At 41.8% G+C, this 15,910-nt stretch overlaps 2 protein-coding genes across 4 annotated transcripts in view; one reads left to right on the forward strand and one right to left on the reverse strand.

Annotated features, from left to right (window-relative positions):
- The window catches only part of METTL25 (methyltransferase like 25), a 147,254-nt gene extending 141,526 nt beyond the window's left edge, over nucleotides 1-5,728 (reverse strand). For 2 of the 3 annotated variants that reach the window (XM_045290537.1, XM_004700424.2), the window contains exon 1: nucleotides 5,444-5,726. In XM_045290537.1, coding sequence (XP_045146472.1) covers nucleotides 5,444-5,696 — 253 coding nt within the window. In that variant the 5' untranslated portion in view covers nucleotides 5,697-5,726. Of the gene's footprint in view, nucleotides 1-5,443 lie in introns of all 3 variants that reach the window. The other variant, XM_045290538.1, reaches the window with a different exon arrangement.
- Nucleotides 5,729-5,888: 160 nt separating this feature from the next.
- CCDC59 (coiled-coil domain containing 59) lies at nucleotides 5,889-10,497 on the forward strand. Its single transcript, XM_004700771.2, has 4 exons — nucleotides 5,889-6,048; nucleotides 7,198-7,510; nucleotides 8,005-8,104; nucleotides 10,047-10,497. Exons 1-4 carry the CDS (start codon nucleotides 5,895-5,897, stop codon nucleotides 10,206-10,208), a joined length of 729 nt encoding a protein of 242 aa, XP_004700828.1. The 5' UTR covers nucleotides 5,889-5,894; the 3' UTR covers nucleotides 10,209-10,497.
- The last annotated feature ends 5,413 nt before the right edge of the window (nucleotides 10,498-15,910 follow it).

Genomic DNA, 15,910 nt, shown 5'->3' on the forward strand with positions numbered 1-15,910 from the left:
CATTTTAAGAAATTTTAATCTGAAGTGAGACCTAATTATTTTATCTATAAATTCTGAGGACACCAAACTGTAATCTGTGAAGCACTAAAGTGCTACATTTTCAGAAAGGGAACAAATAATTCCTAATTTCTGTTTCCTCACACTAAATCCAATGCCTATTAGATGAATCAAATCATATATAGCCAGTGTTGACAAATAAAACAGATCATGCCAGAAATAATGTCTAGTTCAGTAAATCTTGCAAGAAATCCCTTCAATCACACTTTTATAGAGCATTCTACTGAAAAATGAGCCCCCGTAGAACATGGGCTACGTATTGGGCTGCCAACTGAAAGGTCAGAGGTTCAAAGGCACTGGCTGCTCCGTGGGGAAAACGTGAGGTAGTATGCTTCCTCTGGGAGTCTGAGAATCTCACAAACCCGGTAAGGCAATTCCCTGTCCTGCAGTATCACTATGAATCAGAATTAACTCAAAGGTGGTAGTCGTTATAGAAAATACTTCATTCTACAGATAAACTACAATACATACACACACTGCAATACTATGCGGCCTTAAAAAACAATGACGAAAGCATGAAACACTGCATGACATGGAAGGACCTAGATACTAGTGCTCACAGCCAACCCAGTCAGTCACACAGCACAGGGCTCCAGAATTCCTGAACCATACAAACTGTGAAAACAATCTGGAGCAGATTTAACGTAAGAAGACTGTTATCATCATACAAATATGCACTATAATACCCCTCATAATTCCATCTGCTCTGGTCACTGAACTTAGTCATCATCACCTTTTTCTGCTATTAGAGAAGATTTCCCAGATCATATGATCTAAAACAGCATTTCTTTTGCTCACATCATCATTCGTCTCTTCCCCTTTCCTACCTATCTTTTAGGATTCTGACCAGGCCAGAGAGCACCTCACAAAAGAAGTGTACTGCAACAGCCACACGGATGTTTTTTTAGAAGTGCCTTTCTCTCATAAAACATCGAATGACTGTGCAAACATCTGTTAGTATACTTTCACACAGCATACTACCTCACTCCGGGGATTCTGTTTACTAGTAACTCCTGCAGAAAACCATTCTTCTCATGAGTCCCCTATGGAAATCTGTGCCAGTTTCCTTGCTGCTCTGTAAACAAACCGTGCACACTCCCACCCCAGGCATCTCTGGACACCCTGGCTCCACCATCTGCAATGCTCTCCCTACAAATGTTCCCACGCGCTACCTGCCGCCTACTCAGACATTTTTTCCAGAGTCTACTCAATGAGTTCTTGTCAGAACAAGCTATTTAAATGGCAAACATACTCTCTCTCCGCCTACTTTTCTTGTATCTGCCCTTTCCTTATTTAACGGACATTTCTATGATATATAAAAAAAATGGTTACTGCTTTTCTCTTGAACACAAGCAAAATGAAGTTATTTCCTTCGCTCCTAAGAAAATACCTGGCATATACCAAACACTCAATGTTCACTGACGGAACAAACAAATTAAATCTCACAAGGCTGTAGAGTTGTTAATTCTTGTAGAGAAATTGGAATTTTAACCCTGCATACTGAAAATCTATGTAATTGCTAAATTATAGTTACTAATATATAATCTATACCATAATAGCTATTGATTTTTATTAAGTTACAAATTTGATCCAACGATTCCAAACCTTCTCTGACATTCAAACTCATTGTAAGAGTAATGGCAAAAAATGTTATTTGTCTTTACATAAGCAAAATTGAAGATTCCTCATAAGAACAGATGTTTTAAAGATAGTCTTAGTACTAGAGGAAACTATTTATGCAAATCAGTATTTTACACAAAACAAGTGAGCATACCAGAGGCATTTTAAAGGTGAACATCATTTGCTTGTATTAGAGTTTAAATTCTGAACACTAAATTTACAGAAGGCTACAGTGAATAGTGGAAGCCTAAAACCAGTTTCAGTCTACACATAATATTCAGTCCCCACTGAATTATTTCTAATCATTTAACCTGCAATGTGAGTAGCTTTGCCCTCAAGCAGAGTTCATTACAAAGTGGATCACTAACATTCCACCAGCCAGTCAAGGAGGGAGGCCTAACCCGTAGAGACCTGCCTCCGTGGGTCTTTAAAGGAAACTTGGGTGCTAGGGTCGAGGGGTCATGCATCACATCCTTACTGCCTTGGTTGGAGTGCTGAAAGAGTCTGGTAAGCGCTTCTATCTAGCACAACGTGTATGTCCCGGTGAGGGCCCTATTCCCACTCCTATAGCCTGCCTGCATCTGGGAAGAGTTGATCTGTCACCATCATGCTTTTGCCAGTTTCTTTCATAGAACCATGTCCTATTTAAGCAGCTGGTTCTCTGTCACCTCTTGGACACCATTATCAACTCATGCAGGTCTCCCTCATCTGGATGAATTGTCTTTGTGCTTGTCTGTCTTTGTCCTAGTTAGGACTTAATAAATGTGTCTTTATAATATAAATTTGAGAGATTTGGGGTCTCTTTTGTCCCTAAAACATGCTGTTGGATAAAGACAAATGTGGTATTGGGTTCCCACAAACTAGGTTAATATTTTACTCCTGCTTTAAGAAAACAAATAAGAAGTATTGATGATGCCAAGACAAGACGGGAAGCCGCCTGACTGATCTGACTGATGAGTCACCACATAACAGAAGCAGAGAGGCCGGACGCTGGGAGGCTGACCACCCAGGACCTTGACAAGGGAGAAAGGACACAGCTGGGTCTCAACCAACCATCCTGAGCTCAATGCCCCCGGCTAAACATGTGGGAAGGGCCTGCCAGTCCTGGGCGGGGTCTCACTAAGGTATTCTGACTTTGCTGGTCAATAAACCTGCTGTGCTGCCTCCTTCTACCTGCTTGTTCGGTCTCTGCATTGCCACTATGACACCGCTCCTTTCTAGAAGCTGGCAGCGCCAGGATCCGCCTGAGAAAGGGGTCACCATACCCTAACAGTGTCATTTGTTCATTAATAAATATTCAGTCATATCTATTAACCATACTTTGAGGAAGCATTCTTTTTGGCAATAAAACTACTATACTAGTAAGCAACTCTTATACTCTTGAGGCAGAAAATAAACTAAAGAAATATTAGTGTCACACACCAAAAGAATGATTTTGGCACATAATTGACTTGGTAACTATGCCTAAATAATTCAGTGTGGATTTTTATCATGGTGGTGAAGAGCTCAAACTCTGGATTCTCCAGCACTGAATATTCCACTATACATTGTGCCCCTGGCAAATTAATCCTCAAGTCCTTTCTCATCAACAGGATCACAGAACCCATCGGGAAATGAATGCCATTGGGTGGCTTTCTGCTTGTTTTTCAGAAGAACAGCTTGATGATTTGTTTCCCCGAAACTCTGAGGAGTTACCTTTGCCCTTCTTGTCTACCCCAGAAGGTTGGTCTCTTTTGTCCAGATTGATGGACATCTTCTGAGTGTGTTGTGAAAAACTGAACATCTTGATAGTTTTCGTCTGGTCCTGGGTGGCTGCCTGCCCAGTGATGGCTATGCACAAGGCAGGGCTTGGTGAATGTACTATATAAAGGAAGCACTGATTACTATGCACATGAATTAAAGAAAGGAAGAAAGAGAGAGAGAAAGAAAGAAAGAAAAGCTACAAAGAGGCGGTGAGCCAGCTCCTAACAGCAGGAACACAGGTCAAGAACTGTTAACACTGAAGGGCAGCAGCGAGAGCTCTGGAAAGGGCGCTGAGGAGAGTCAGTGGTGAGTTCACAACCACTGCTGGAACTCAGCTAAGAGATCGGAGCAAGAGGCTTGGAGGCACAGCAGTCAGCAGTCAGCTCCGGCGAGGGAAAGGAAAGGCACAGGAGCCTAGGGCAGGGATGACGGCCCGGGTCAGACGGGTCGGGCATGGCAGAGAAGGGGCTGTTTGCTTGCTGAGAGAGATGGCTTGGGCTACAGAAGTGTGGGACGCGCTCTCCATACCAAAGAACCTTCCAGACTTGGCCTACATGCTTCCTGATCTGATCCTGAGTTATACCCTATTACTTCCTTCATAAGCCACTGAACTGTACTAGAGGGCTTCAAGAAATTGATCGAAAAAATACAATTGAAGGATAATGGAATTTTCCTATAAACTCTTCGAAGTCACCTCCTAAGTAGTGTGTCATTTTAATGAATTATTGAACCACTCAACATAGAGTGCCACGGGACAGATGGCCACTGTGTTAAGTTGGGTTATCTAGAGAAACAAATCCAGTGACACTGAAAGAGGTATAAGGGCTTTATATCAAGAAATAATGATATCAACAAGGTATCTCAAACTAGTCCAACTCAAGTCCATGGTCTGATGCTAATCCATAGCTGCTTTTCAGGCTCATGGAGCTGCAGAGAGGAGAGAAACCCGGAGGACCTTAGAAGAAGACATTCAAGATCTATCTGAAGTGGAGAGGCTGCCAGGACCAGCTATATCACAGACTGGCACAGAGACTCAGAGGAGCAGGGCAGAGGCGAGACTATGGGGTACCTTCTCTGTATCTGGCCCAGACTAAAGAACTGTGAGACAGTGACAGGGGAGCAGGCTTCCTGGACCATAGGGGCAAAGTCAAGGGACCAGAGAGAGACTTGGCTAACACTGTGACTCTGGATGTACTTCATGCCATTTAACAAGAATAAATTGGATAAGGTTAGTTTGTTGTCTAAATGTTTTCAACTGAGTTCCAGCACAGGATCCAATCAATACTTACTTCCATGGCAGCAACTGCTGCCCCTCGCTTGCTGCCCCTCCGCTCTAGCCATTTCACTTTCTGCACCTGAGGGTCTCAGCAGTTCCCCTGGAATCCTTTTGTGTGACTGACCACAATTTCAGTACCTTACATTAAAGCAGCTCCTTCACCAAACTCACTGCAGGGCAGGGTAGAGCAGACACTGAGGGTTTCTGAGGCTGTAACCTTTTACAGGAGGCGGTTCCAAACAGCTGAACCTTGAGGTTAGCAGCCCAACACGTATCCCACTACGCCACCAAGGCTCCCCTTAACACACTATCACATTATTCCATCTCATTTTCCACTTGGCCCCTATCACCAGATAAAATGACGTTGTTTATTTCTGTTAACTGTTGATTTCTCTTCCACCATGTTTCATGTACAATCTATAAGCCCTCTAAGAGCAGGTTCTCTATTGCTCTGCGGTCAAAGCATTGTTGAATTACTGAGGGAATGAACCTCTCCTTGCCCTATGGCTTTTCCTCATTAAATTCTGGAAATACACAAACACCTGCGAGATGAATTGAGCCAAAGATGTCCCACGCCACCTCTTCGCTAACGCGATTCATCCCGTCTTCCACTAGGGGGCGCGCCGTCTGGCCACGCCTCCTCCCAATCTGTCACTCTTCGATTCCCGCCCCGCTTCCCTTAGGGGAGGCGCCTCGCGGGGCCGATCATACCCACTTCCACACCCGCGCGCCTACCGTGCATCTCACCTGATTCCCTCTCCGCCTCCACGAGGGGGCGCGCCTCGGAGGGCCGAACCTCCGCTGTGGTCCTCCGTAGCGTAGCCAGCACTGTCTCCGGGGACAAGTCGATTAGCTGGTCCCACATAGATTCCGTGTAGAAGTCTACCGTATGCGCACTGGAAATCGGCAGGGCCTCCCTTAAGAACTGCAGGAGCCCCTGTAATTTGGCACGCAGCGTGGGCAGGTCTGGGGTGTCCGGGAGTGGGCATGAAGCCGCCATGACGCCCAACCTCCTGGGCTGTAGGTGGCGCAGACGTCCCCTCAAGACAAGATCTCGGCACAAGGTGCCACAGGCCTGATACATCCACCTCCGAGAGAGACCGTAGGACGTAGCGTCAAGGTGGAGGATAGATTGCTTCGGCCTGATGACGTATTTTGGCGGCGTCGGTTGTCGTTTTCTGGTACCTACGGCTCCGCCATGGCGCCGGTAAAGCTAAGCTCCAGCCGGCGCGCCGAGAGCCTGGGTTTGCGTGGCGAAGCGGCTTCTCCAGTCGAAGTCAAGAACAGGGACGTGAAACAGAGAAGGTGGAGATTTAATCACCCGAAGGCTTTTGTAGGGAGCGTCCATGAGGGTACGTAAGAAGGCGGCTTTAGGGAAGCCTTAGACCTGTGAGGTTTTAGCACCCGGGTGGCTCTGGAGCACAGACGGAGGATGCTGTTTGGGGGCAGAGAAAGGCTTTTATGAGGCCGGCGAAGTTGTGAGCTTCGCTGAGGTCCTGATGGGAAGACGCGCAATGCTATCATTAAGGATTTGAACAGGTCTTAATTTATTCTGGATTTTCTGTATATTTTCCTGAGGAAACGGTAATCGGCGTCCACAGATACACTTTCGTACGTGAATTTATGCGGGACAGTGCATGGTAGGAGGTGGTGGTTGATAGATTGTCGTAGGGTGGACTCTAGATTCAAATTTTGGGTGACCCGTGAGGGTTGAGCAGAACGGCTCCGTCGGGGATCTTTGGAGCGCCGAATCGCCAGACCTGTCTTGGGCAACCATGATGTTAGTGTAGTGTCTCAATTCCCTGCTGAATACAGATAACCAAGTAATATTCTAGGCTTTTCCTTTAATTCTCTTCCTTTCTTTGTTTTTTGCCCAATTTTGCTTTGCGAACAGACTAGTCACTCCAAAGATGAAAAAAGAGCTGAGTTGTCTGCCCCCATAAAGAGTCAAGGTCTCGCCCACGAGACAGCCCTGCTCTGTCCTTTAGGGTTGCGGTGAATCAGGATCCACTTTGGGGCATCTGTAAGACGTTTCAAATCCCTTTGAGAATGCATGAAATATAAAATAAGTTCAGTATTCCGTGAATTGCTAGCTGTTCAGGAAGTCATACAGTATCTTTTTATTTTGTGGGAAAGTATTTTCAAACTTCAATATGTCTCTAAGGTAAGGGAACAGTGAAGAGTTTTCCCCCTCTATTTTAAAATTATTTATTAAAGCTAGATAAAGTATTTTAATTGGATAAAAGGAAAATTTTTAAGATTCGTGCATATAGGAAACAGCATTAATCTGTTTTCCTTCATTGAGACTCTGAGTTGGGTGCCTGTATTGACTATTGCTAGCTTGGGCTTTTTGCAAAGAGTCATCATTCTATTCAGTCCAACGTCTTTGTTACCGGAAGTACTGTTTTAAAGCAAAAAAGGGAGAGTTTATTTTTGACATTTTTCATGCAACTTAACCACTTCCCGTGAAAGTAATTTGTGACTGACATTTCTCAATGTAGGGCAAGGCTTTGCACTTAGAAGAAAGCTAAAGATTCAACAAAGTTACAAGAAATTGCTTTGGAAGGAAAGAAAGTTTCAAACCTCACGGGAATCCCAGTTCACAGATCGATACCCAGACCACCTGAAACATCTCTATTTAGCTGAAAAGGAAAGGCTCAAGAAGCAAAACAGAAAAGTTCCCCAGCCTTTGCCAGAAGTACAAGTTGCACAACCTTTGCCAGAAGAGCGCGCCAGCCTTGACCAGGCTGTGTCTCAGGAACCGTGCAGCCTGGATCATCCTCTGCCAGAAGAACAATGTAGCACAACAGTAAAGTATGGTTTTCCTTTTGATGTCTTTTACTATGTTGAGGTTCTTTCACAGGGGTTCAAATCCAATAGCTACTCCTTGGGAGAATGATAAGTCGATCTGCTTCTGTAAAGATTTATAGCCTAAGAAACTCTGGGGAAGTTCTGCTCTGCCCTGAAGGATTGCTCTTTGACAGTGGCTAATAGTATATTAAAGGGGTGTGAAGATGCCTCATCTTCCTCCCACAAAGTGAGTGGTGGATTTCAACTGCTGGCCTTGCAGTTAGCAGCTCAACACATAACCACTACGCTACCACTGCTCCTTGGGTGGAAGTAGGGATGAAATTAATTGTAAGCACTTTACTGATGAAATAATGTCTTGTTGCATCATCTCTCCCCACCCCCAACGAGTTTGCACTAGTGTAATTTCTCCATACTAATGCTATATTGGACATAAATGCATCATTGGTTTGGTTTTGTTGGGCCTTTGTGACTTATTTGTGTTAATTTATTTTATAAAGCTCCTTTGCTACCCGAATGAAAAAGAAAAAGAAAACATCCAATCAGAAAGCACAGGAAGAATATTCACAGATCCAAGCCAAACGTGCTGCTAAGAAACAGGTAAGTTCTACCTGTTTCAGAATACTTAGTTCAATATTATATTTTAGTGTATATGTTGTACAAACAGTATGCCTTCAGTAAATATTTGTTGAATGAATGAGATATCTGAACTGATTGGACTCAAAACATTCTTTTTTTTATTATGAATTATCTTAAAGAGGTGATACTGTTAGATCAAAAATAAAATTAATGTATAGGTTAATAATTGGAGCATCTGAGACAGTGTTTCTCAGAATATGGTCCAGGAACCTACAAGTACCTCATCAAATTCTTATGTACACTAACATTTGAGAACCACTGAGCTGAGAAAAATAAACATGATTTTCATAATTTTACTTTGGTGCAAAAAAGTCAGATAGGCGGTATTAGAATATTTTATTGTTTTTCTTTTTTACTATAAAGAAGTCAGTATTCTTCCCTTACACCATAATTCAATCAATCCTTCTGTGGTCTTCCTTAACTCATTGGACAGTGTTCTTATGCCTGTGGGGCAATTGCAAATCCCAGGGATTGGGTCAGGAGCTCCTGAGTCCTCAGAGTGACATCTTTAAATAGGCCTTTTGCAGTGATTTACCTAATGAAATACGCCTTTGATTTCTTGATGTTTTTCCATGAGCATTGATTGTGACTACTGTTCCAATGAACATTGATTGTAGATCCAAGTAAAATGAAATAAATACTTGACAACTTCAGTCTTTTCTCTGTTTATCATGATACTGTTATTGGACCAGTTCTGCGGATTTTTGCTTTCCTTATATTGAGTTTTAATCCATACTAAAGGCTGCAGTCCTTGATTTTCATCAGTAAGCCCTTCACATCTTCACTTTCAGCAGGCAAGGTTGTGTCATTTGCATATCATAAGTTAATAAGCCTTCCAGCATTCTTCATGTAGTCCCTCTTCGATTATTTGCTTAGCATTCAGATTAAGTAAATATGGGGAAAGGATACAGCCCTGATACACACCCTTTCTGATTTTAAGCCATGCAGTATCCCTTGTTCTCTGCCTCTTCGTTGTTGTGCCTCTTTGTGTGATCCATATTGAGGGACCTTGCAGTTAGCCTTCCTCTTTTTCACCACCCCTTAATTTATATAGACCTTGGGCTTTTTATAATGATGAAAATTGATATTTTCATAGAACATCCAGATTCCAAATATTAATCTAAAAGCCAATACCTTTACTCATAAAAAATTAAATTGTTAAGGACCTTAATTAAATAACCCATAATTGACCCAAGAAATCCTGGGTGATACTTTTCATCTCAATAGATAATTGATTTATTTCTCTCATACATAAAGCAAATCTGAGTCTTAGCTTAGTAAACCAAATGAACATAATAATGTGTTAAATATTGAGAATTAAAGTGCCTAGCAAAATGGTTTGAACATATGGGTATATAATCAGTAAATGCTTCTTAAAGTTTTCAACTTGTGAATTGGTCAGAAAATAAAAAGAATACCAGGTGTAGCTTTCTGGAAAGGAAGAGTTTAGTGTTAAGTGAAAATTAGACTGTACAACCTTTAAAGCCCTTAGAATATCTTCTAGACTCTTTGCTTCAGTGGCCTCAGCACTCTGATGTTCAAGCTAGCATAATAGCTCATTGAAGAAGAGACAAAATGCCATAGATAAAAATTAAGTCATTATATATATTATATACATATATATTATATATTATACATAATATACATATTATATACATATAAATATATGCCTTCTCCTTTTATTTGCATACAATCATTAAAATTGTTTTTTAATTTCACTATATGTATTTTATAATATGAAGGCAAAGAAGATATACTATTTCAATTAGAGGAAATATTTTGTATTTTATAAACTATCGAAAATCAATACTGAGTTTTTCCACAGTATGGCTATTTCAAAATAATTTCTTGACTAGATTAACTGTTTATTACTAATGAAAATCATGCATGTTAACAATTTCAGGAATTTGAGCGGAGGAAACAGGAACGAGAAGAAGCTCAAAGACTCTACAAAAAGAAGAAAATGGAAGTGTTCAAAATATTAAGCAAAAAGACTAAAAAGGGTCAACCAAATTTGAATATACAAATGGAATATCTTCTTCAAAAAATACAAGCAGGAAATTAAATCAGATACATCCTTAATCAATGGCCAGAGCATCTGCATATGTCTACTTCAATTTCTGAATATACAAGGGGACGTCAAATCTTTCAAGGGAAAGAACATTTTCTATGCAGTTGTACATTACAAGATTTGTTTTTAATTTGTTTCTAAAGAAAAATAGAGTGAAGAACAGAAAGCACCTTCTATTTGGGAGACAGACTCAAACATAATACTTTTGTAATATGTAAAGTATGTATAAAATGTTTTAAAAATAAAGGAACGGCTTTAAAAAGTGTTTCCATTTACATAGTAATCAGCAGTTGTGGTCTGCAATTCATTTTAACAATGGAGGCAAACAGTCCCGCTTTACTTTTACTTTAGATTAAGTACTTTTTGCTGGGAGATGGACTTTCTACAAGTATCAGGGCAGAGATTTTATTCAGGACACGTAAGAGCTAAAACTACCTTCTGGCCCACTGTATATGGATATGATCTTTAAGAGCAGATGTGGGCTTAAGGACTCAGTCATTATTTGTAAATATTTCCTGAAGTGAAATGAAATACTTTGTTAATCTACGATCTTTCAGATGGTCAAGTAAACCAATAGTGTTGCAACAAGAAGTAAGCTTTCCAGATCTGTGCAACTGTATACTTTTAAAAACACTGTCACTGGTGTGTGCCCTGTTGTTGCCCTTGTGAACTAAGGGAAGTACTGGGATGTTTCTTCTGCTTATTCCTTGGCATTCATTGAAAAACATGTTGGCAATCATCATTGCAAGCAAAAGCTTTGTAATAATAGTCATTTAAAAATTGTAATTGCATAATAAAATGTTAAAAGTGGTAACAAATGTAGCCTGAAATTGCCTTACAACTGTAGGAATCCTGTGTACACGATTAATTGATTCTCCATTTTAAAATGCAATAGGGAGAAAGACGGGCAATCTTTACTTTGGAAAACCAGCCACATAACTGAAGGGAAAGCTAGAGAGGTTGCTTTGGCAAAATCCCAGCTTATTACATTGACAGACAAAAATGCAGTAGGATGTGCTGAGGAAATGCTGAGTTTATTAATGCTGAGGTTACCATTTAACAATTCTCACGCAAATTGTCCAGTGACATTAGTTATACACTGTGTCACCATTCTCCAAAATTGTACCTGGTGTGTTCCCTTTGCAGTATTTCAGTTTTCCTTCCTCATCTTCATTTCTGCTTTTGAGAAATTGTTGACCTTTTGTTTTCAAATAGATTGATTTTCAAGCAAAAGCACCACCATCATGGACTACCCTTTGTGTGCTATTTCGATAAAGGGTGATTTCACAGGATATAGACTTGGTTCTAGTTTTAAAGAGTTTCTGAGAGTGATAGCCTCAGAGTCTTCTGTTTTCTACTGTTCCTTTTTCTGACTTAAATAGGGATTTGAGATCTGTTCTGTGTTAGGCAGGGTTCTCTAGAGAAACAAAGCCAAGACACTTATGATTTTATATATATATATATTTATATACATATGAATAGGTTTATACAGCGAAAAGGAATGTAGCAGCTAATTGGTCCACAGCAGTACAGAGGGTTCAGTTCAACTCACTTCCATCATACAGTTAATATCCTGGAAGTGCTTCAACTTAAGAGGGCTGCTGGATCCAAGTCAAGGAAACAATGTAGTCCTCTATCGGGCCAGGCAAGCAAGAGTCTGCCCACAGGCAGCAAACAGCAGGGTAAGTCACCGTTGGTAGCTTGGGACCTTAGCGAAGGCCGCAGGGGACATTCAATGCAAGCAATGCAAGGTGACTGGATCCACCAAGCTCAAGCGAAATACACACCGGCAGTGATGTACACACCAGTGAAGTGAAGGAGCCTCGGGCTTTCAGGACACAATCCACAGGTTGGCCTGGCCCGGCCCAGGGATAGTGTGGCTCACAGGTTGAGGCAGAGAACTAGCTAAAGCAGCAGCACACTAGTTCCCGTCACCAGAGAGCAAGAGAGACAGGCGGGCCTTGCAGAGCCATTTATCTCTTTGCACTCCTATCAAACCTCGACTTGATTAATCCCACATGTTCCTACTGGCCAGGTTGGCACAATAAAGCTATCACATGTTCCATCTTTTTCTCTCATTCTATCCAGGACGGTATTGTGAAACCCATAGTTGTACCTTAGATGGTCACTGGCAAGGTTTTAAGACCCTAGGCTCTACTTGTTTCACTAGCTTATCGATTACTATTTGGGGCAGTTGACGTGAGTTGTCTTGCATGCTATTATTAATGTCCGAAGCTTTCAGATGCAGAAAACCCATGTTGGAAGGTGTTTATGTCTGAGGAGCCTTTATATTTGTGTCTTCAGTGAATATACGAGGGACTTCAAAAAATTCATGGAAAATATAATGGAATTAAATGACAATGGAATTTTTCCACAAACTTTTTGAAGTGCCTATGTATGTTCCTACACACATATAGATATTCAAAGAACCTGCTGGTACTGTCGGGTGAATATTGGATTGTTAACCACAAAGATTACGGTAATTCAAACCCACCAATCCCCTCCAGAAGAAGATGAGGCTATATCAGAAACCCTATATAGGGTCGCTATATTTAGTATTGGAGTCGGCGTGATAGGACAATTCAAGGAACCCTGGTGTCGCTGTGAGTTAGGTATTGAGCTGCTAATCACATGTGGGAGGAAGATGAAGCTGTCTGTTCCCATAGAAAGTGCAGCCGCAATCCATATATAGGGTGGCGATAAGTTGGAATGACTTGATGGTCACGAGTTTGGACTTTGTGTTTTTTTTATAGATAATTCTAAATAACCCTAGATACACTGGGGTGGGATAATGGGCTACTGACTCCAAGGTTGACCCTTCATATCCACTAGCTGTTCTTCAGAATAAAGATGCTATCTGCTATCAAAATTTGCAGTCTTAGATACTCTAGATATGGTTGTTATGCGTTAAAATCAACCTGAGAGCTGGGTTTGTTTGTGTGCTTGTTTTTCATAGATCATTCTGTTTTCTCCTGTGTTCACATCTGTGACTACTGCTCCTGTTTGCATTGCAGTTAAACCCATAGGAAAGGAGCCCTGGTGGCGGAGTCAGCTGGACATTGAGCGGCTAACCACAAGCTGTTAGAACCTACCAGCCACGACATGACCGAAAGATGAGGCTGTCTGCACCTATAAAGATGGAAACGTCTCGGAAACCCTAAGAAGTCGTTTTACACTGCCCTATAAGTTCACTGCAAGGCCTAATCAAGTCTGTGGCCATGCGTTTGGTTTTGGATTTGCTATCCATATGGAAGGCACATAAGATTTTGACCTGAAATTTAGATATGTCCATGGAAAATTGTTATTTCTACAGAATAGTACCATAAGTAAAAGTTTGCAGTCCTCCACAAAAGAGATAGGGCGTGAAGGGAGGAAGTGGGAACAGATAGGCTTCAGCAGAGACACAGATGTACAGGAGTTTTCACTCAAATATTGGCCTCCTGACCAGCCTCAGCAAATGTCAGCTGAGTGAGGCTTAGAGAGCTAACCCGACTGCTGGCATCAACAAAGACTGGCAGGTGCAGGCAGCCTCAGCACCAAACTGCTGCAGCTCGACCTTGAACTATATTTAATATTCATGTCTGAACAGCAGGACCTCGCCAAAGATAAGCGACTTCATCTGAGATAACGATTTAATAATAGTAAAAAGAATATTCATAGATATGCTAAATATTAATGACTGTCAGACTTGGCTGCTTTTAAACGTCAAAGAAGATAACTTACTTGTATGCAATATGGAATTCTGGAGAAGCCCAAGGTTAAATTTGTTCAGGCCAGTCCTTAAAATACTGTAGAAAAGCACAATTAAAAAAACAAAAAGATTTTTCTCGATAGTCTTTCAGATTTTGAGTATAGTGAATGTAAAAGTTCAGACCCTCAGCTAAGATGTGGTGACTGAGGTTGCTAGCAGGTCTAAATTCTGTGCTGAGGAGCGTTTCCACTGCTTCCCGCAGGCGGGCAGATGCAGTGTTGTCGAGCTAAGTGCATGGTGCTAATCTTGACCTGTGTAGCTTTCTCAGGTTAACTGTGAAGATTAGACACCCCGGGCAGTCTGATGTAGTTACTTTTTCTGTTGAGCTACCCTTCCTCCTGGTACTTACATTGAACATGAAGCACTGATCTAAAATCCTACTGTTCCTGCTATATTCTTTGCAATACTGAATATGGAGTTCTTGACGCATAATTTTGTCTAATGCAATTGCTTTTTTAGTTTGTTAGGTGTGAGGTCAGTGTTGATAACCCGTGTGTGTGTGTGTGTAGTATTCCATTGTATGGGGTTTCAGTGGCTGGATTTTTTGGAAGTAGATCACCAGTCCTTTCTTCCAAGGCACCTCTGAGTACAATACACAAACCTCACCTTTCAGCTGGTCAGCCCAATGCATTAATCTTTGCATGACCACTAGCTCTGTGGGTTACACATACTGTACAATAAAATCCTTGTTATTTTTAGGACGCACACAATATTTCTCTGCCAGACATTTTTTTCCCCTAATGAAATTATTTTATCCGCTCTTTCACTTTTTAACGTAGTTCAATTCTTAACTCCTGCAATTTGATTCCTTCCACAAGATGAAGGAAAAACTCGTGGTATTACCAATAACTGAAGAAGCAAGTAATCCCAGATATTACAGAAAGCCTTTTAGTCCTCATTTACTGTAGCTTCTAAACTAAAAAAACACCCCATGTCATTGAGTCAATTTTGAGGTAGGTCTAGCTTTTTAAATGACAGGCACATCCCCTTTCAGGTGTGGCCAGTGAAAATGCAGCTGTTGAAGCAGCTCTGTTGAGCACTCTGACTCAAGCCTGCACTGTAGCAAGTGTAAGACAAAAAGATAGTAGACATTGTGCCGTTTTCATTAATACTCTCTAGTTTACTTCTCCGGGTTCTAGTATCCTTTGCAATGGCTACACAGGACACACACAGTTCATTATTGGGGAAGTTTGCAAGTTGTAATGCCAATGAGACATACTCAGGATAGCTGTTTATCTGGATATTCTCCAGAGTCCTTCCACATCTGCAAATAAATGCCCAAGAGGAAGCAGACCCGTCTACTGTATGCCTCAGCCCGAAGGCACTCGGCTCCCTTCCTGGGGTCAGCAAGCCCAGCTTCCCCAGTTCAGTGCCACAAGGCCCCCTCTTCGGCAAGCCAGCCTTCTGCACAAAACTGCTCCGCTTTCCTCGCTCGGCAGGGTGGGAAGGCCACCACTCTTCCGTGCTCTGGCTCTGCGTTTCGCTGCTGCTCCTCTGATGGTATCGCTGTTTTCTGAAGGTAGGAGGGTCACTACATGGAGATCTCCTGGGGTCCAGAAGACTCACCCCACTCCCAACTCTTGCTGGTAATGTGATCCCGCCTTCTCAGAGAGCTCATTTTATATGCACCTGGATGGTATTCCAGAGAATCCTGTGAATAATGGTAGGTGAATCCTATCAGTCTCTTCCCCCCACCTTCTTACTAAACCCATGCAAGGAAAGGTCATTTCGTGTGAGTTAGAGACTCTTGCTAGAAGAGCCACACTGAGTAACTCACTGCCCCTCCAGACATACTTTTAGAATTGTTCATGATTTAGAGCAGCGGTTCTTAGCCTGTGGGTCTCAACTCCTTTGGGGGTCGAATGACCCTTTCACAGGGGTCGCCCATTCATAAGCAGCAAAATTACACTTGTGAAGTAGCAACAAAAATAATTTTATGGTTGGG

Source organism: Echinops telfairi, unplaced genomic scaffold, assembly GCF_000313985.2.
Source record: "Echinops telfairi isolate 266 unplaced genomic scaffold, ASM31398v2 ScPeMD7_2;HRSCAF=8, whole genome shotgun sequence".
NCBI classification, from domain to species: domain Eukaryota; kingdom Metazoa; phylum Chordata; class Mammalia; order Afrosoricida; family Tenrecidae; genus Echinops; species Echinops telfairi.